Source organism: Tachyglossus aculeatus, chromosome 5 (genome assembly GCF_015852505.1).
Source record: "Tachyglossus aculeatus isolate mTacAcu1 chromosome 5, mTacAcu1.pri, whole genome shotgun sequence".
NCBI lineage: Eukaryota > Metazoa > Chordata > Mammalia > Monotremata > Tachyglossidae > Tachyglossus > Tachyglossus aculeatus.
The window spans coordinates 691,126-713,154 of record NC_052070.1 but is presented as its reverse complement, the minus strand read 5'-3'; the positions used below and the strand labels follow the sequence as shown (position 1 = coordinate 713,154).

Sequence of the window (22,029 nt, the reverse complement as noted above, 5' to 3'; positions counted from 1 at the left end):
GGGTCAGTCAATCGTATTTATTGAGCATTTAATGGGTGCAGAGCACACTTGGGAGGGTACAACAATAACAATGACTGTATTTGTTAAGTGCTTACTATTTGCCAAGCACTGTTCTAAGCGCTGACAATAAACAGACACGTTCCCTGCCCACAACGATCTTCCAGTCTAGATACTGTCTTTATTTTCAAGACTGCCAGGCTGAGAAGGATCCAGGAACCTCCCAAGTGCTTAGCCCTGTGTATGCATGTACCTAGTGATCGCTACCATGTGCATAACCCCCAGCAGCATGGCCTAGTGAAAAGACATGGGTTCTAAACCTGGTTCTGCCACTTGTCTGCTGTGTGACTTTGGGCAAATCACTTCACTTCTCTATGCCTGTTACCTCATCTGTAAAACGGGGCTTAAGACTGTGAACCCCACACTGGACATGGACTGTGTCCAAACTGATTAGTTTGTATCTACCCCAGGGTTTAGTACAGTGCCTGGCATATGGTAGCACTTACCAGGTACCATATAAAACAACAAAAAAACCCCAGTACATTGCGTTACACCATGATCACTTAGGACGCTCCAGGAAGCCTTCCCAGACTAACTGCCCACCTCCTATTCTCCTTACCTTCTGGGTCACCTATGCACTTGGGTCTGCAGCCCGCAAGCCCCTTGAAACTCACTTAACAATAATAATAATAATGATTCTGGTATTTGTTAAGCACTTACTACGTGCCAGGCACTGTTCTAAGTGCTGGCGTAGATCCAAGGTAATCAGGTTGGACATAGTCCTTGTCTCACATGGAGCTCACAGTCTCAATCCCCATTTTACAGATGAGGTAACTGAGGCCCAGAGAAGTAAAGTGACTTACCTTGCCCAAGGTCACACAGCAGACAAGTGGCAGAGCTGGGATTAGAACCCATGAACCTCTGCAGTGCTCTGCAATCAGTAAGTGCTCAATAAACACGACTGAATGAATGAACTTCTGATTCCCAGGCCCGTGCTCTATCCACTATGCTATGCTGCTTCTCTTCACTTCACTTCCAGCCCCACAGCACTTAAGTACAGACTCTTATACTCTACTGCTTCCGCTATCTGTAATTTACTCTAGTCTCTGCCCTCCCCACCCCACACTAGATTTCAAACTCCTTAAGGGCAGAGATCAAGTCTGTCAATAACATTGCATGGTATGAACAACTGGTACAGTGCTCTGCACACTGTAAGTATTCGATGAATACTATTGACACCTGTCTACTTGCTTTGTTTTGTTGTCTGTCTCCCCCTTCTAGACTGTGAGCCCATTGTTGGGTAGCTGCCGAATTGTACTTTCCAAGCACTTAGTACAGTGCTCTGCACACAGTAAATGCTCAGTAAATACAACTGAATGAATGAATTGAATGAATATTGATTGATGTACCAGTGTTAGGTGCCTGTCCAGAGATGGGTGTTCCGGGAAGTGGTTGAAGGGGTGGCCAGGGGGAGACCCAGCAGGGCAGAGAGTCTGGAGACAGCTAGGCCAGGATGGCAGGGAGGCCCAAGGTGTAGAGGAAGGGTGTCTGGTGACAGCCTGCCTGAATGGAAATGGGCTTTCCTGGCCTCCCCACACCTGTCCTGGGGAGTCTGGAGAGTCCCCTCAGGGTGGTATGATGGCAGAGAACTAGGGGTCACCTTGGGTTGGATGGTCTACGGTCAGAAACTCCTGATACAGGAATTTATCTGACAGTCCATCAACATCCCTGTGGCATGTATATTGCAGCTATTGTGCTTGGTCAGTTTCTGCCTATGATCTTCAAATGAAAATAGGAAATTTCAGCCCACCTCTAGGGTCAGGGCCTGGGCTCCGTCCACTCAGGCCAGGATCAGCCAAGAACTGTGTTTAAGCCACTGACAACTGGGCATCATCATCAAACCCAGCTGCAAAACCACCACTCCTTAATTTACTTACTGCTGACAACAACAGGTGGCCTGCGGGGCCCAGAGGGGTCACGTCTGAAGTCATGGCTCAGCCAGCACTGTGTGGCTGGGCCAAAGGGAAAATCAGATGAGGGAAAACATCCTGCCTATGCCCACAACCTGAAATCCCAGGGATTTACAGGCTCTAATCTTCAAGACCACATTGGTGAAAACTGCATTAAGCATAAAACACAATTTTCCAAGCTCTCTGGGATGCGGCGGGAAGTTAGATTGGCTTTTCATGCAACAGAATTTATGAAGCCTCTAAGCTCCTTATGAGCTTTGTACCATACTTTATCCTCAGCACTACATATGACACTACACACCTTCAACTGAGTGATTGATCGAGGAGATGAAACAGTTGGGAAAAACTCTGTAAATACATAGGCACATATACACGCAAACATGTACACACACACACACACACGCACGCATGAACGCACATACGCACCCACATCAATTCCTCCCACAATAAACTAAACATTCAGAGGGCAGGAACCATGTCTACTTATGAGATTTGTACAATGTTTTGTCCTCAGCACTACCTATGACACTACACACCCTCAAATGAGTGATTGATATAGTAGATGAAACAGTTCAGAAAAATTCTGTAAATACACAAGAGCCCAAGCACTCACACACACAGGTTCACACTTCATTTCTTTCCATAATGAACTGTAACCATCACGGCAGGAACTGTGTCTACTAACTGTTCATAAGCTTGTGGTGGTCAGGAAATGTGTCTTCCAAATCTGTTATAGTGTACTATCCCAAACACGCTGTACAGTGCTCTGCACACAGTAAGCACTCAATAAATAGCATTGATAGATTGATATTGTATTCCCTCACACTCTGAGCAAAGTGCCCGGCATACAGGAGGTGCACTGTAAATACCACTGATTGAATGACTTCTATGTTGACGAAAGGCAAGTTTGGGTAAAAGTCCATAACTAACTACACATGCTCACCCAGACGCCCACACGGACCCACTGACATCAGCCCCCGTCCCCCCACCCCCACCCCAACCCCGGCCGTCTGCACATTCTAGCGAGACCATGACCAATAAGGCCCCACAGTGGCCACGTGCCAGATTGGGGTTGCCTTCATGGATGCTTACTTAAAAGCCAAGGTTGCGCTGAAGTGCTTGTAGATGTAGGTTTCAAGTACGGGATTGAAATGCTGGAACTTGATGTCTCCAATCAACGAAATAATAAATACCTGCCAAAAAGCCCAGAGAGAAGTCAAGGCCTTGAAAAACTTGAAGCATTTTGGGGGCTTGTTGTGGGCAGGGAATCTGTTATATTGTTGTGCTGTACTCTCCCAAGCGCTTAGTATGTTGCCCTGCACACAGAGCTTAATAAATGTGATTGATTGATTGATCCACCCCATTGGTTTTACCGCAACTCAGACAGCCAACAGGACCCGCTCACTTGGCTCCTTTATATGCTTGCTCAAATTGGGCAACTCTTTAGCACTTCACTTCTCTGGGCCTCAGTTACCTCATCTGTAAAATGGGGATTGAGACTCTGAGCCCTGCGTGGTAAGAGAAGCAGCATGGTTCAGTGGAAAGAGCACGGGCTTGGGAGTCAGAGGTCATGGGTTTGAATCCCAACTCCGCCACTTGTCAGCTGTGTGACCTTGGGCAAGCCACTTAACTTCTCTGTGCCTCAGTTACCTCATCTGTAAAATGGGGATTAAGACTGTGAGCCCCACGTGGGACAAGCTGTTCATCTTGTAGCCACCCTCAGTGCTTAGAACAGTGCTTTGCATATAGTGAGCACTTAACAAACAAGAACGGGGGGGAGGAAACACATTTAAAGTGAAATCTAATCAAAGTTGAAGGGATAAAGGGTTTGAATCTGAAGACACTTCTGAAATCTCTGCATTTATATGAAACAACATGGGCTTCTATCTTCCACTTACCAGTGCATCAAACACAAGAAAGTCATATGTTTCATTATCTGACATTTCCATCATTATGTTAAAAAGTGCATCAAGTGTATCTTGGAGAAACTAAAGAGAAAAAAAGCACAGAGAAATTATTTTGGAACTAGTGATTCTATTCCTGCATACTCAAATGGCCCCAATAATAATAATAACAATAATAATTATGGTACTTGTTAAGCACTTACTATGTGCCAAGCACAGTTCTAAGCACTGGGATAGATACAAGTTAATCAGGTTGGACACAGTCCCTGTCCCACATGGGACTCACAATCATAATCCCCATTTTACAGATGAGGTAATTGAGGCACAGAGAAGTAAATCAATCAATCAATCGTATTTATTGAGCGCTTACTGTGTGCAGAGCACTGTACTAAGCGCTTGACAAGTAAAGTGACTTGTCCAAGGTCACACAGCAGATGAGTGGAAGAGTCAGGATTAGAATCCAGGTTCTTCTGACTCCAAGGCCTGCTCTATTCACTAAGCCATGCTGCTGGTCCAATAGATCCATATTTCAATCATTCCATTTTCATCATTCAATATCTTAGAAATGCATTTACCTGCTGATTTTAATAAACACATTTAACAATCTAGGAGACTGCATTCATTTCAATAAATGGGCCACAGATTATATAGAATGTACATTTCTTACATTTTTACACACACAGACACACACATACGAATACCTTCACAATTTCTCCACCATCCACCTCCATTAACTTCTTTAAATTGTGCTCGATATTCTGGGAATTGGAACGCCAATTTAACAAACCCAAGAGGTCAACTGGAAATGACAACACATACAATAATATCATTTTAAGGAGCAATAACAGGGTTCATTTCAGGAAATCATTATTTAGAAGCTATTAGAAAACCACTTTAATATAATGTATTTATTTTAATATCTGTTCCCATTTCTAAAGTCATTGGGAAAATTTAATGCATAAAAAGAAAAACAACATTGGTCCTGTGGGGAGCAAATGATAGATTTCAAAACTGGATTTCAGAGCTCTTAGAACTATCTAAATTTCCAAGGGAATAGAGTGTTCCAGCCCCAAGCATAGTGAATTTAGAATATAATCCATCTGAGGCTCAGATATCTGTCTAATTCTACACCATATACGGAATCTTTAGGTGAAGCTGTAAACGTCAGTTGATCTAAAAGCACAGTACGACTGCACAGGGGGAAGTGGATACATGAGCCACGCAGATTACCAGTCTCATAGGTCAAGAAACCTGATCCAGTTTGAAAAAATGAGAAAAATGAGACCCGCCAAGGCAGAGGCAGGATAGTACTGAAAAGATCCCTGCTCTTTCCCAGCCCTGCCCCAGCTCTTGTCCCTCCCCAGTCTCTGAGCCCGGATCCCTTCTTCCAGTCTTATTGTTGCTGAACAGCTGCTGAATGCCAGCAGGACCTCAGGCCCAGAAGAGATGATGGCACTACTAAAACGCCTCTTCATTTTGCAGGAAGAAGCAAAGGCCCATAGCTGTTCGGTCAAGGATCCCAAACCACTTTTAAAAGTTTGAAGCCAAATGATAGTGGATTGCAACTCTTATTCTCATTTTACTGAAGGGACGGTGGGCAGAGGAGGGAGGAAGAACACGAGGAACAGAGGCAATTCAAGTGATCTGGTCACTGGTCACAGGACGGTGGAGGAGGGAGGGCTGACTCCGCCCTACCAGCCCAGTGCTCCGGCTACCAGCCCATTCTCCTCGATCACTCACAGGCATCTGCCAGCCAGTGCCACACTGTGCACCTGACCACTGCCAAAAGATCTCCCAGCCCCCTCCCTGGGCCTCCCTACAGTTCGCGGTTCCACTTTCTTCAGGTTGCTATCCTTACCATTCTGGGTCAACTTGGTGGAACAGATGAGAGTGGCGATCTGGAAGCTGTCCTTGGTGCTATCCTTCGAGGGGGTGAAGTTGGCCAAGGTCAGGTTTTTGGCTGGGTGTGAGTCCTTGTCTTCCATCTCCACTTTTGTGTCGGGCAGAGTCAGGTAGAACCTGGCCTCTTCCATTTTCTTATTCTCACCCTGAGGGCGAAGCACATCAGCATGTTTTAGTCACCAACTGGTGTGGAACTATCCATATAATAATAATAATAATAATTGGCATTTGTTAAGCGCTTACTATGTGCAAAGCACTGTTCTAAGCGCTGGGGAGGATACAGGGTGATCAGGTTGTCCCACGTGGGGCTCACAGCCTTAATCCCCATTTTACAGATGAGGGAACTGAGGCCCAGAGAACTGAAGTGACTTGCCCAAGATCACACAGCAGACATGTGGCGGAGTCGGGATTCGAACTCATGACCTCTGACTCCAAAGCCCGCGCTCTTTCCACTGAGCCACGCTGCTTCTCATATGGGACCAGTTGGGCATGATTTAACCATCCTCCTCCTCCCAGTGGCCCAGACACCATGGGATGGTGGGCAGTGAGGGCTGGGAACCCCCTACATCCTGGCCACCGACTCTATGCTCCTTGGGAGTCAACTCTCTGACTTTCAGGGTATGTTCCCAGACTGCCAGTAATGAGCCCTGAGGGCACCAGGTGCCCAGTACAGCATTAAACAGGTCCCCAGAACCCAATGTGGCACTTTACATGCCTTCGTCATCCAGTACAATGCTTTGCAGATGCATGACACCCTTTACCTGTTCCACAGGCCCCTGGAACCTAACAGAGCATCCTGTGGACACCTGATACGCAGTTCAGCACTCCACGGGCACCTGGAATCCAATATAGTTCTCTGTTGGCACCCAGTGTCAAGTACAGTGCTCCGTGAGCACCCAGCACCCCTCTGGAATCTGCCCTATCTTCTCCATCCAAATTGCCAACCTGTTGATCCACACACTTACCCTATTCACCAAGACTACTGCATCAGCTTCCTTCACTGACCTCCCTGCCATCTGTCTCTCCCTTCTCTTGTCCATACTTTACTCTGCTGCTCAGATCATTTTTCTGAAAAAACATCCAGTCCATATCTCCCATCTCTTCATGAACATCCAATGGTTGCCCATCCACCTCCACATCAAAAGGAAACCCCTTACTATATGATTTAGGGCATTCACTCAACTCTCCCTCTCCTACCTGACTGACCTCTTTGATTGCCTACTACAACACAACCCACACACTCTGCTCCTCAAACACCAATCTATTCTCAGTTCCTTGATGCTGTCTATCCCACTGCTGATCCCTTGACCACATCCTCCCTTTGGCCTGGAACTATCTTCCCTTTCGTATCTGACAGATCACTGCTCTCCCTCCTTCAAAACCCTCCTAAAATCACACCTCTTCCAAGAGGCCTTCCCAGACTAAACCTTCATTTCCTATCCCAGTCATTCCCTCTGTGTTGCCTATCCATTTGGCTGTGTACCCCTCTTAAGCACTTTGATACTCACCCCGGCCTCACAGCACTTATGTCCACATTCATTCATTCATTTATTCGGTTGTATTTATTGAGTGCTTACTGTGTACAGAGAACTGTACTAAGTGCTTGGAAAGTAAAATTCAGCAACAAACAGAGACTCCCTGCCCACAATGGCTCACAGTCTAGAAGTGGGGAGGGAGACTGTGCTCTACCATTTCCCCTATCTGTAACTGATCTTAATGTCTGTTGCCCCCTGCAGACTGTAAGCTCCCCGGGGGCAAGGATCATGTCAAACAATCAATCAATTGTATTTACTGTGTGCAGATCACTGTACTAAGCGCTTGGGAGAGTATACTACAACAGAATTAGTGTAAGACTAATTAACATTTGATTGATTACAGTGCTCTGCAGGCACCTGACTCCTTGGGGCCAGCAAAGCATTCTGTGGGCATTCAGTGCCCAGTAAAGTGCTTTCCATGAAAATGTCACCCACTACAGCACTCTGAGGGCATCAGCATCCAGCAAAGTGCTCTCCAGGCCCCCAGGGCCAAGGAAAAGCACAATGCAGGCACTCTGTGCACAGTACAGTGCTCTGCAAGCACACAATGGCCAGTACAGTACTCGGCAGGCACCCAAGACCCAGTATGGTGCTCCACATAATAATAATAATAATAGCATTTTGTTACGCGCTTACTATGTGCAAAGCACTGTTCTAAGCACTGGGGAGGATACAACGTGATCAGGTTGTCCCACGTGGGGCTTACAGTCCTAATCCCCATTTTACAGATGAGGGAACTGAGGCACAGGGAAGTTAAGTGACTTGCCCAAAGCCACACAGCTGACAATTGGCAGAGCAGGGATCAGAGCATGGCAGTATGGAGCATGACAGAGAAGCACTGTGGTCTAACAGAGAACAGATCCGGGAGTCAGAAGGTCATGGGTTCTAATCCCTGCTCTGCCACTTTGCTGCGTGACCTCGGACAAGTCACTTCACTTCTTTGTGCCTCAGTTACCTCATCTGTAAAATGGAGACTAAGACTTTGAGCCCCATGTGGGACTGGGACTGTGTCCAACGTGATTTGCTTGTATTGATACCAGTGTTTAGTACAGTGGCTGGCACATAGTAAGCACTTAAATAATACTAATAGTAATGATGGTATTTGTTAAGTGCTTACTATGTGCCAAGCACTGTTCTACATGCTGGGGTAGATACAAGGTAATCAGGTTGTCCCACATGGGGCTCACAGTCTTAAACCCCATTTTACAGATGAGGTAACTGAGGCACAGAGAAGTTAAGTGACTTCCCCAAGGTCACACAGCAGACAAGAGACACAGCCGGGATTAGAAACCCACATCTTCTGACTCCCTACTGGTGCCCAGGAAAGCACACTGCAGGCACTGAAGGTCCAGCAATGCACTCTACAGGTTCCCCCCAGCACAGTACTTTGCAGGCACCCACTACCCTCACCCACTTCAAAGCCTTACTGAGGGCACATCTCCTCCAAGAGACCTTCCCTGACTAATCCTTCCTTTCCTCTTCTCCCGCTTCCTTCTGCGTCGCCCTGACTTTCTCTCTTCATTCATTCCCCTCTCCCAGACCCACGACATTTATGCACATATGTATAATTTATTTATTTATAGTACTGTTTGTCTCCCTCTCTAGACTGCAAGCTCATTGTGGGCAGGCAATGTGTCTGTTACAGTCTTATAGTATACTCTCCCAACCACTTAGTACAGTGCTCTGCACATAGTAAGCACTCAATAAATATGATTGGCTGACTGACTCCATAGGCTCCTGGTGCCCAATAAAGCATCCTCTGGGCACCGATTGCCCAGTAAAGAGCTCTGCAGCACCTGGTTCCCAGTAAACACTGACTGGGATGGGGAAACTGGGGACAATGCTGGGATTCTCTCATTGCAAATAGAGCAGAGAAGCAGAAGGCTTTTGTTCAGGATCGCTCCCTCGCTGACCCTCTATGGGGCTGCAGCCACAAGCACGACATAGTGGCTAGAACACAGACCTGGGAGTCAGAAGGTCATGGGTTCTAATCCCAGCTCTACCAATTGTCTGCTGTGAGACCTTGGGCAAGTTGCTTAACTTCTCTGGGCCTCAGTTACTTCATCTGTAAAATGGGGAACGAGACTGTGAGCCCCATTTAGGACAGGGACTGTGTCCAACCCTATTTGCTTGTAACCACCCCAGTGCTTAGTGCAGTGCACATAGTAAGCACTTAACAAATATCACAATTATTATTATCATTATTATTGTAGTTCCATGTAACAACAGCAAACCTGCAGACACAGCTCTCCAGCCTGCCCGCTCACCCTCCCTTTCGGATGGTACTGGGTATCGAGTCGCCATTCTTTCCAGCTCTTTTGGCATACGTGAGTGCCAGCCCCCAACCAGCACGGGAAAAGCAGAGTGGCGGTCCATGTGGCCGACGGCTAAACAATAATAGGCCGAACCTTCGGACGGTCTGGCCCCCCACCAGGATGCCTCCCGGCTGCTGCAGCTCCAGCCTTTGCACCCGGGGTCAGAGCGCAGATCGGAGACTCTGAGAAGGCTCTGTCCCATGGGCGCGGCCAACCTGGGACAGGCGATGCGGGCCAGGGGCTCAAGGTCCAACCCCTGTCCGGCCAGGCTTTTCCCTGGTGGGGCGGATGTTGGCCACCGAGGCCTACTCCTCGGTTACCTTGTATACCACGAGGTTGTGCCGTCCGTCCTGCAGGGTTGTCCCATCCTGGTTCATCAGTTTCACGAAGGCAATTCCAAAGGCTTTTTCAGACTTGTCTCTGGCTGTAGGGGGAGAAAAGGTGACTCTGGCTGCTGCAAAAAGAGGTTCTGCCCCCACCCAAACCGTCCACCCCTCCATCCCATCTTACCCCGCTAAACTCCTGTTACAACCCAGCCCGCCCACTTTGCTCCTCCAACGCCAACCTACCGTCTGTGCCTTGACCTCATCTGTCTTGCTGCCAACCCCTCGCTCACACCCTGCCTCTGGCCTGGACCACCACTCTCCCCAACTTCAAAGCCTTATTAAAAATCACATCTCCTTCCAAGAGGCCCTCCTCAACTAAGCACTTATTTCCCCTACTCCCTCTCCCATCTGTACCATCAATGCACTTGGATCTGTACCCTTTACGCACTTAATAGTCACTTCACCCTCAGCCCCACAGAGCCTATGTACATAGCCAAAATTTGTTTTACTGTCCACCTTCCCCTCTAGACTTCAAGCTTCTGGTGTGCAGGAAACATGTCTACCAACTCTCTATTACTGTATTCTCCCAAGTGCTTAGCACTTTGCACTGCACATAGTAAGCACTCAAACACTACTGATTGATGGATTGATTGATGTCCCATTCCACTCCCCCACTGTTCAGAGGGTGTTGGGGAGGAAGGGCACAAGACTGCAATGCCGGGGAGAGAAAGGCACATGAGACCTGCCATTGGAAACACTGTAGGAGCTAGGAGCCAGGAGCCCAGGAGGACGTGACCTAACGGTACAAGCATGGGGCCACGAGTAATATGAGCCTGCTGTCGCTTAGGGACCGTCTCTATATGTTGCCAACTTGTACTTCCCAAGCGCTTAGTACAGTGCTCTGCACACAGTAAGTGCTCAATAAATACGATTGAATGAATGAATAATAATAATAATGGCATTTATTAAGCACTTACTATGTGCAAAGCACTGTTCTAAGCGCTGGGGAGGTTACAAGATGATCAGGTTGTCCTGCGGGGGGCTCACAGTCTTAATCCCCATTTTACAGATGAGGTGACTGAGGCCCAAGAAGTTAAGTGACTTGCCCAAAGTCACACAGCTGACAATTGGCGGAGCCAGGATTTGTACCCATGACCTCTGACTCCAAAGCCCGTGCTCTTTCCACTGAGCCAGAGACTAGGTTCTAATCCCAGCTCTGCTTGTGGCCTGCTCAGTGATCTTGGGAAAGGCACAGTCTCTCTGGACTCCAGTCTCCTCTTTGGTAAAATGGGGTCATAATACCCCCTGCTTTTCCTGTTTTTTATACTGTGAAAACAAGTGGGCCAGGGACTGATCCCAATCTGATTATTCTTTTAATTCTGGTATTTTTGTAAGCACTTCCAATGTACTGTACTAAGAACTGGGATAGATACAAGCTTAATCATGTTGGACCCAGTCCATGTCCCACATGAGGCTCACAATCTTACTCCCCATTTTACAGACGAGATAATTGAGGCACAGAGAAGTGAAGCGACTTGCCATGGTCACAGAGCAGAGAAGTGGCAGAGCCAGGATTAGAACACAGGGCTTTCTGACTCCCAGGTCCAGGCTCTATCCACTAAGCCTGTCTTGTATTTACCCTAGTGGTTGGCACAGAACATGGGACATAGTCAGTAAGCAGTTAATATGACAATAAATTAAAAATCATAATAAATTCAAATGGAACATTTTAAGAAGGCCATTTCTCCAGATGGCTAGTGTCTACTCTAGAAAATTCCTGATCCAGGGTGGTCTAGAGCTTATTTAAATGGGTTGTTCCAATTTGGAAACCCAACGCCCTTCAGGGGCGGATCTCTTCTGTTTTGGAGAAAACTAAGATAGAAAGTCAAGTTGCCAAGAGTTGAAATTTGGATGCATTATGCTTCCCAACACAGTCACAGAAGGCCTTGCCAAGATGGAGTTCTTCTTAGCCTTGGCAACATCTTGGCAACGCCCAGACCTCCCAATACTTACACTCCTGTGATGAGCGGTGACGGAACGTGAACCGCAGGTGACAGTGAGAGACCTCTTCTATTGCGATGGACACCTGCAGATTCACACCATTAGAACACATCCAGTACTCTATAGAGGACTCAGGGGGAGCATACCCAGCATTTCATGGAGGGGGGAACCCTCCTTAAGAACTGATCCAAAACCACCTCGGTGTAGTTCACTTTACAGTATAAGGCAGGATTTCCTAAGGGTTGTGAAGAGAATCATCAGGACATGAAAATTCTATTAACAGGAAGGAGCAGGTAGTGGGAAATAGGAAAGGGAGGGGGAGAAGGAGGGAAGGGGAGAGAGAGAGATACAGGGGGAGGGGAAAGAAGGGAAAAAGAAGAGACAAGAAAAAAAACAGAGAATGGTATTCAATTGTATTGGGGATGTGAAAAGAAGTCAGGATCAGACAAAGGGTTTGGATCTGGAGAGAAAACCGAGGTAGAAACACTGAAATGAGACCCATGAAATTTGTTCATTTGCTGAGAGGAGACCTTGAAGACTAGTAAGCCATGAATCAAAATGCTGCATTTTAGCCATGGTCCTTATTCACGCTGTGCCACATTCTGATTGTACGTGACTCTTTGAATCAGGAAGAAGCAGGGCATAGTGGATAGAGAACCGGCCTGGGAGTCAGAAGGTCATGGGTTCTAATCCCAGCTCCACCACTTGTCTGCCTTGTGACCTTGGGCAAGTCACTTTACTTCTTTATGCCTCAGTTACCTCATCTGGAAATTGAGGATTGAACCTATGAGCCCTATGTGGGACAGGGACTAAGTCCAACCTGATTTGCTTGTATCCACCCCAGCTCTTAGTACAGTGCCTGACATATAGTAAGTACTTAGCAAACATCATAATTATTGTCATTATTATCATTATTATTATTAAGAATGAGGTACGGTGTTAGTTCGGACTCCTAGCTCAATGAAGAGAATTGCTAAAACTATTAATGATGACAAACAATGAAATTAGGACATAGGGAAAATTGTAACGACCATTTCAAAATAGAAGCAAGTAATAGTAGGCAGTGTGGACAATGCAGAGTAAGAATTATAGAACCAGCATGGCCTAGTGGAAAGAGAACAGGCCTGGGAGTCAGAGAACTTGGGTTCTAATCCTGGTTCCGCCACTTGCCTGCTCTGTGACCTTGGGCAAGACTTTTTACTTTTTTGTGCCTCGGTCTTCTCATCTGCAGAATGGGGATTAAATATCTGTTCCCTCTCCCTTTGATACTGTGAGCCCTGTGAGAGTCAGGGACTGTGTCTATCTGCTTATACTGCATCAACCCTAGCACTGAATACAGCACTTGGCTGAGTAAGCGCTCAGAAAATACCACAATTATCATTATTAGAATTACTGAACAGTGTAAATGGGGTAGAGCCCAATGAGGGTGAGTTCTTACCTTCACAGTTTCGTGCCAACAAGGTTGCTTGACTTGGTAATAGATGACCGACTTGTACTCTGAAATGCCTTCATAACCAGCCCCAGGATGAATCGCTTTCTTTGGATATAAAAAAATATGTAAGGGTGAACTCAATTTCAGATCATCTGAGAGTGCCACTGTCCACATGTCAATGCTCCATTGATGTCCCTGACATCACATATTTCCCTCCCACCCAATTTTTTCATGCGGTGACAGTTTGTTGGCAGGGCCGGCAGGCCTCTGGGCCTGAGACTGAGGCCAGGGCTCACACAGGAAGACCTCACTACACCTTGCAACCCCCTGCAACCTTCTTTTCCAGAGGCAGGCTGGGACCAACCAGGCATGGTCTAAAGAACCGTCTAAAAAACAGAGAAGCAGTGTGGCCTAATGGAAAGAGCAAGGGTCTCGGAGTCAGAAGGAACTGGGTTCTAATTCAGGCTCCTCCACTTGTCTGCTGTGTGACCTTCGGCAAGTCATTTGACATCTGGGGCTCAGTTACCCCATATGTAAAATGTGGATTAAAACTGAGCCCCAGGTAGGCATGGACTGTGTCCAACCTGATTTACTTGTCTCTACCCACTGCTAAGTACAGTATCTGGAAAATTCATTCATTCAGTTGTATTTATTCAGCACTTACTGTTTGCAGAGGACTGTACTAAACCTTGGGAAAGTACACTACAACAATAAACTGACACATTCCCTGTCCACAATGAGCTTACAGTCTAGAGAGGACGGAGACAGACATTAATATAAAAAAAATTACTAATCACTTAATATCGTAAAAAAAAAGAACTGGCTGGAATCTGGGTTCCACACATACTGGGCCCGGGGCAGGTGGGGGCTGGGAGGGATCGACCCATTGATCCCAGGCAGGTCTAAGACACACCCCTGAGTAACAGCATGACCTAGTGGGAAGAACACAGAACTAAGAGGCAGAGGATCTGGGTTCTAATTCCACCTCCACCACTTGCCTGCTATCTGACCTTGAGCAAGTCATTTCACTTCTCCATTTCTGTTAAAGGGGGTTCGATAACTGTCTCCGCCCACCCCCACTACTTACACTGTGAGCCCCATGTGGGACAGGGACCACATCCAACCATATTGCCTTGGATGTTTAGTACAGTGCTTGGAACATAGTACGCCCTTAACAAAATCCAAAAGTGCTATTATTATTATTTCTCTTGGCTTATCCCAAAAGAGACTTTCACTGAAGTGATATGCGTTCCTCAAGTGCCCTTGGATGAGCAAATTCATGCTCCAGTGGGCCAGGTGACAACAGGTCATCAGTCAGTGGTTTGCCCTTCAGATGTGAACAAGGCTACAGGGGCTCTTTCCTCTGCCCTCTCAGGGACTTCCCTCCCTCCCTCCCTCCCTCCCAGCCCACCTCCCATTACAGGACTCTCACCCAAATCACTCACAGTAGATCTGACGTAGGCCCAAATGTCAACACAAATCTGCCAGGGAAACAGCATACCTCTAAAACAGCGCCCTCCTCATTGACTACTGACATAGTGACTTCCACATTCTTGGGTGTCTTCTTCTTCCCTTTGTCAAATTCGCCATGGACCAGGGTGACATAAATGTCGTTTCGGACATCTCCTACAAAACAACACACTGCCCTATGAGACTCAAGGAAGGAAATATTCTGCTTGGTTGAGAGAAGCCACATGGCAGTTAGGTATGACAGCAACTACAAGACAAGAAGGGGATCTGACCCAGATCTTTCCATCCAACCGTATCTCTGTTATCTCACAGAGAGTTACCCTGCAGAGCAAGTAGCAATTTTGAAATGGGGCCTTTTTAAAATGAGTCATCCTAATCCATGTATTTCTCTTCCTGCTAACAATCCTGCCTGACTCAATCTACACAGCCCACAGAAGCATTTCACTCTGATCTTTTTTATCCCATCTGATGACAGGTTTTGGCTTTTGTACTATGTAAAAGAATGCCTTTTTCTAAAAACCCTTGTCAGTGGCTTATCTGAGAATAAATCAACTTTCTCTTAGTCCCATGATTTTACTCTGGGGCCTTTTGGAAATGCAACTCAAAATATGGCAGAGGAATTATGACTCTCACAGGTGGAGTGATACCAATATGGTAAATTTGGCGCCTGACTTGGAAATTGGAAGTCAGTTGGAGCTGGGCAGAATTGAGCCCAACTCACACAGCCAGTCTCTACTTTTGAAACCCTCCTAAAAATCACACCTCCTCCAGGAAGTCTTCCCAGACTACACCTTTTAATTCTCCTATCCACCCTTCCCTCTGTGTCAACTATGCACTTGGCTGTGCACTCGATAACCACCTTGATACTTACCCCAATCCCACAATAGTTATGCAAATATTCTTATGCTCTACTATTTCCCCTATCCCTAATCCATTTTAATATCTATCTCCCACTTCAGATTATAAAATTCCGGTGGGCAGGGATTGCGCCTACCAACTCTACTGTACTGGACTTTCCCAAATGCTTAGTACAGTGCTCTGCACATAGTAAGTGCTCCATAAATACACTGATTGATTAATTGAAGTTGACTCTCTAGCTGTGAGTGGTGGGGGTTGGGGAGAGGCAGGGGAAGATGGAGGAGAGAAGACCCAGGATTTAGGATCATTTTTTCATTCTCTGCCAAGTTCAAGGAAGTTTAATGTGCCAGACTAACATATCCTAGCTAGGATGGTGGAGCTGCTGGCCAACTCGGCGGTCGAGCAATGGCCGGGATGTTGTCTCCATTCACGACCTGGGAATCTAAGACAATTTCATTTCAGTACAAACGAGCAACCATATCTTTTACTTTTCCTGATTCAGGTCTGACTGAACAAATTTTTTAAAAAATCTAGAAAACAGCCTTCAGGCCAATGCGGTGGGGAGGGGACAGTGGCGGTGCACACCCCTGGACCACCTGGTATCCATGCCACTTCTCACTTCTTTCCTATCCCTGCTACATCCTCCAGGGGCCTTGATCCTGACCTGCCTCACACCAATGTGGTGGTGAAGACAATAGCAGCTACAGCATGTGGCCACCACCAATGGTGGATGGGAGAGAGGCCTTAGCCTTGGCTACGGTCACTATGATCGCTCTAGTGACTGTTGGACTCTGAGCTGCCAGGGCCCCAAATGCTACTTCCTCTTGCCACAGTCTCTAATGACTTTTGGACGTCTTTTTCATATTTATCTTTTCTCTTTATCTTGTTTTGATATTTCTATTGTTTTGTCTTTTAACTGTGGTATTTGTCAAGCGCTCAGTATGTGCCAAACATTGTACTAAGTGCTGGGATAGATACAAGATAATCAGTTCCCACATGGGGCTCACAGTAGGAGGGAGAACAGGTTTTGAATCCCCACTGTGCAGATGACGGAACTGAGGCCCACAGAACTTAACTGACTTGCCCATAGCTAGTAAGTGGCAGAGGAGGGATTAGAATCCAGGTCCTCTGACTCCCAGGCCTGGGATCTTTCCATTAGGCTATGCTGCTTCTCGCAGCTCTTCTTACGTGCCTGTTGCCTATCCCCTCTCCCCATTTCATTCTTAGATGGGGAGAATTGTATTCTTTCTCGGCTCTTAGAAGAGTGTTTTGCTGAATGAATACTATTACTACTATTGTAGTAAGAATGTGCAGAGGATTATACAAGACTCTCCTCCAAAGAAAGAGGAAAGTATTGTGGAAAGGTCAGGCTTTCTAAAATAGGGAGATTTTCACTCCCTTCACTTGGAAGGCTTTGCTACCTGGACAGAGATGTTAAAATGATTGGATAGCGAGCCGATCTTTCTAAACCGTTTGGATGAAATAGGTGGGTGAATCTGGGGAATAATGTGAGTCCCAAATCCCCCAATCCGTGTAGAGACAATTTATGACCGAATGCCTTTCAGATTCGTTAAATTGTTCCTGGATCCATCGCTGGCAGCAATGGAGCTGTTAGGGCTGACCTGGGAAGGTGATTTCAGGAAACCCCATTTTGCGGGCCACGGCTGTCGTTCGGTCGACAAGGTGAGAGAAATCCTTCTGAACTTGAGCCAAGTCGCCTGGGAGCAGTTTCAGGGAGATCCAAAGGCCTGCAAAGGAAAGGCAATTCCAAAGCTATGTCTCATCCAGGGCCTCCCCAAGGCCCAGCTTTCAACAGACCCCACTGAGCACCTTCCAGTTCTGGAAGCAGAATACTGATGCTGAGATAGACCAGTGGATGGACACACACACACACACACACACACACGCGCGCGCGCGCACCCCCACACATACACACTCTCTCTCTCTCTCTTTCGATGGTAAGCTCCTTTTGGGTGGGGAACATGTCTACCAACTTTATTACATTGTATTTTCCCAAGTGCTTGGTATAAGTGCTCTGCACACAGTAAGATCTCAATAAATGCCACTGATTGATCAATTGATTGACATGTAGGAAGCATGCCCTCCAGGACTGGAAATGACAGCCGGAGAGGAAGTGCTCCCATGTGGTCAAACATGCCTCAGCTGAGAGTTGGAGAACAGATATGAATAACAGACCAAGAGAATAAATAACAAAATGCGAACAGATGAATGCGTGAGAGCTGAAGTGGTGGATGGGGTGGCAAGGGTCAGGCTGTGGGGATGAATCAGAGAAGGCTGCCCAGGGGAGGGGATGTTCAGGAGGGAAATGACCAGGCTTGGCCCAACTGAGAGGGATGGTGGTCCTTCATCAGAGTCATGGAATAAGCAGTGGGAGAGGCAGGAGAATTGAAACTGAGCTACAGTTTGTGGCTTTTCCGGGACTATGAGCTGGAAGGGGGCAGAGAGGAGAGCAGGCAGGCATCAGGAGCCCACTGAGGGCTGACAGCCTCCAAGCTGACTGTCGGGACATCCTGGGGTCTGCCTTAAAATGGAAGAAAACTCATGATCTTCTCTTCTAACAGGCCAAGGATGATGCACCTTAAATGCTTAGTTGTTTTAATTAAGGGTTGGAATTCAAACAAGCTGTACTGAATAATAACATTAACTGTGCTAACTGTAAAGTGTTTACAGGGTACTAAGTGCTGTGGTAGATACAAAGTAATCAGGTCAGACAGTCAACTGCTCCACATGGGGCTCACAGTCTAAGTTGGAGGGAGTAGGATTTAATCCCAATTTCATGTATAAGGAAACTGAGGCAGAGAGGACACATAACAGACAAGTGGTGGATCTAGGATTAGAACTCAGGTGCTCTGACTCCCAGGCCTGTGTGCTGTCCACTATTCATTCAACTATAATTCATATATAATTCTATTTATCTATTTTGATGTTATTGATGTCTACCTACTTGTTTTGTTTTGTTGTCTGCCTCCCCCTGTGAGCCCGTTGTTGGGTAGGGATTGTCTCTATTTGTTGCCAAGCTGCCTTCGACACTGTGGATCACCCCCTTCTCCTCAACACGCCATCCAACCTTGGCCTCACAGACTCCGTCCTCTCCTGGTTCTCCTCTTATCTCTCCGGCCGTTCATTCTCAGTCTCTGCCCCTGCTCTGTCCCTACCTCCAGGCTTGTATCTCCTCCTGCCTTCAGGACATCTCCATCTGGATGTCTACCCACCATCTAAAACTCAATATGTCCATGACCGAACTCCTTATCTTCTTTCCCAAACCCTGCCTTCTCCCTGACTTTCCCGTCACTGCGGACGGCACTACCATCCTTCCCATCTCACAAGCCCGCAACCTTGGTGTCATCCTTGACTCTGCTCTCTCGTTCACCCCACACATCCAATTCATTACCCAAACCTGCCGGCGCACCCCTGCAACATCACCAAGATCCGCCCTTTCCTCTCCATCCAAACCGTTACCTTGCTGGTTTAATCTCTCATCCTATCCCGACTGGATTACTGCATCAGCCTCCTCTCTGATCTCCCATACTCCTGTCTTTTCCCTCTTCAGTTTATACTTGACTCTGCTGCCCAGATTTCTTTGTATAGAAACACTCTGGGCGTGTTACTCCCCTTCTCAAAAATCTCCAGAGGCTGCCTGTCAAACTATGAATCAAGCAAAAACTCCTCACTCTCAACTTCAAGGCTCTCCATCCATCCCCTCGCCCCCTCCTACCTCACCTCCCTTCTCTCCTTCTACAGACCAGCCTGCACCCTCCGCTCCTCCGCTGCTAACCTCCTCACTGTGCCTCGTTCTCACCTGTCCCGCCATCAACCCCCAGCCCACGTCCTTCCCCTGGCCTGGAATGCTCTCCCTCCACACATCCGCCAAGCTAGCTGTCTTTCTCCCTTCAAAGCCCTACTAAGAGCTCACCTCTTCCAGGAGGCCTTCCCAAACTGAGCCCCCTTTTTCCTCTCCTCCTCCCCATCCACCCCGCCCTACCTCCTTCCCCTCCCCCATGGCACTTGTATATATTTGTATGGACTTATTACTCTATTTTACTTGTACATATTTACTATTCTACTTATTTTGTTAATGGTGTGCATATAGCTTTAATTCTATTTGTTCTGACGATTTTGACACCTGTCTATACGTTTTGTTTTGTCGTTTGTCTTCCTCTTCTAGACTGTGAGCCTGTTGTTGGGTAGGGACCGTCTTTATATGTTTCCGACTTGTACTTCCCAGGCGCTTAGTACAGTGCTCTGCACACAGTAAGTGCTCAATAAATACAACTGAATGAATGAATGAATTCACTTGTATTTATTGAGCACTTACTGTATGCGAAGCACTTGGGAGAGTACAACAATAGACATATTCCCTGCACACACGAGCTCACAATCTAGAGGGGGAGACAGACATTAATATACATTAATTAATTAATTAATTAATTACAGATATATACATATGTGTTGTGGGGATGGGAGGGAGGATGAATGAAGGGAGCAAGTCAGGATTACACAGAGGGAGTTGGAGAAGAGGAGAGGAGGACTTAGTCAGGGAAGGCTTCTTGGAGGAGATGTGTCCGCAATGAGGCTTTGAAGTGGTGGAGGGCAATTATCTGTCTGAAATGAGGCGGGAGGCGTTCCAGACCAGAGGTAGGATGTGGGAGAGAGGTCGGTGGTGAGATAGATGAGAACGAGGCACAGTAAGAAGGTTAGCATTAGAGGAATGAAGTATGTGGGCTAGGTTGTAATAGGAGAGTAGCGAGGTGAGGTAGGAGGGGGCAAAGAGATTGAGTGCTTTAAAGCCAATGGTGAGGAGTTTTTGTTTGATGTGGAGGTGGATGGGCAACCACTGGAGTTTCTTGAGGAGTGGGGAAACAGGGTTTGAACATTTTTGAAGGAAAATGATCTGGGCAGCAGAGTGGAGAATGGACTGGAGTGGGGAGAGGCAGGAGGTAGGGAGGTCAGCAAGAAAGCTGATAAAATAATCAAGGTGGGATAGACAAGTGCTTGCATTAATGTGGTAGCAGTTTGGATGGCGAGAAAGAGGTAGATTTTAGCAATGTTGTGAAGGTAGAACTGACAGGATTTAGTGATGGCTTGAATATGTGCATTGCATGAGAGAGAGGAATCAAGGATAATGTCAGGGTTCCAGGCTTGTGAGACAGGAAGGATGGTGATGCCATCAACAGTGTTGGGAAAGTGAGCAGAAGGACAGGGTTTGGATGGGAAGATAAATTCAGATTTAGCCATATTAAGTTTGAGGTGACGGGAGGACATCCAAGTAGAGATGTCTTGAAGGCAGTAGGAAATGCAAAACTGCAGACAGGGAGAGAGATCAGGGCTGGAGATGTAGATTTGGGTGTCATCAGCACAGAGGTGGTAGTTGAAGCAATGTGAGCAAGTGGGTTCTCCAAGGAAGTGGGTGTAGATAGAGAATAGAAGGGGATTTTCAATCGTATTTATTGAGTGCTTACTGTGTGCAGAGCACTGTACTAAGCGCTTGGGAAGTACAAGTTGGCAACATATAGAGACAGTCCCTACCCAACAGCGGGCTCACAGTCTAGAAGGGGGAGACAGACAACAAAACATATAAACCAAATAAAATGAATAGAATACATATGTACCAGCAAAATAGAGTAATAAATATGTACAAACGTATATACATATATACAGGTGCTGTGGGGAGGGGAAGGAGGTAAGGCAGGGGGGATGGGGAGGGGGAGTAGGGGGAGAGGAAGGAAGGGGCTCAGTCTGGGAGCTCAGTCTCAGTCTCAGTCTCCTTGTACTCATGTGAGCATGGGAGCTAAGGGCTTCAACCCAAGGGGCAGACGGACTGGGTGGCTAGCTTGGCGGATGTGCGGAGGGAGGGCATTCCAGGCCAGGCGGATCCAGAACTGAACCTCTGAGGGGACCCCCCTCCCCCCCCGCCAGTTAGGGGATAAGAGGCAGAGGAGGAGCCCAGGAAAGAAACTGAGAATGAGCTGCCAGAAAGATAGGAGGAGACTCCAAAGAGCACAGTGTCAGTGAAGCCAAGGTTGGATAATGTTTCCAGGAGAAGGGGGTGTTCGAAAGTGTCAAAATCAACTGAGAGTCGGAGAAGGATTAGGATGGAGTAGAGGCCATTAGATTTGGCCCCAATGTTCCCTTTGAATGGTATCTCTTTTTCCAGTCTGAATTCTCATGCCCTTCCCAGGACAACAGTGGACTTGCTATGAAAAGGTTTGTAAATCCACCAATCAGATGCTGCTGGTGCTTAGTGCATTTCCCAAAGGGTTTTTATTCTTCCTTGGTCCTCTTTCAGTTCTGACTTCCC

General features: G+C 47.0%; 1 protein-coding gene across 1 annotated transcript in view; it reads right to left on the bottom strand.

The window, feature by feature from the left end:
• Positions 1–22,029, bottom strand: part of DOCK5 (dedicator of cytokinesis 5) — a 189,478-nt gene that overhangs the window by 83,044 nt on the left and 84,405 nt on the right. Inside the window, exons 12-20 of the mRNA XM_038746260.1 lie at positions 17,333–17,458; positions 14,884–15,008; positions 13,389–13,487; positions 11,963–12,035; positions 9,944–10,047; positions 5,730–5,919; positions 4,573–4,670; positions 3,866–3,955; positions 3,060–3,160 (exon numbers count right to left, since the gene is read on the bottom strand). Coding sequence (XP_038602188.1) covers positions 3,060–3,160; positions 3,866–3,955; positions 4,573–4,670; positions 5,730–5,919; positions 9,944–10,047; positions 11,963–12,035; positions 13,389–13,487; positions 14,884–15,008; positions 17,333–17,458 — 1,006 coding nt within the window. The remainder of the gene's footprint in view (positions 1–3,059; positions 3,161–3,865; positions 3,956–4,572; positions 4,671–5,729; positions 5,920–9,943; positions 10,048–11,962; positions 12,036–13,388; positions 13,488–14,883; positions 15,009–17,332; positions 17,459–22,029) is intronic.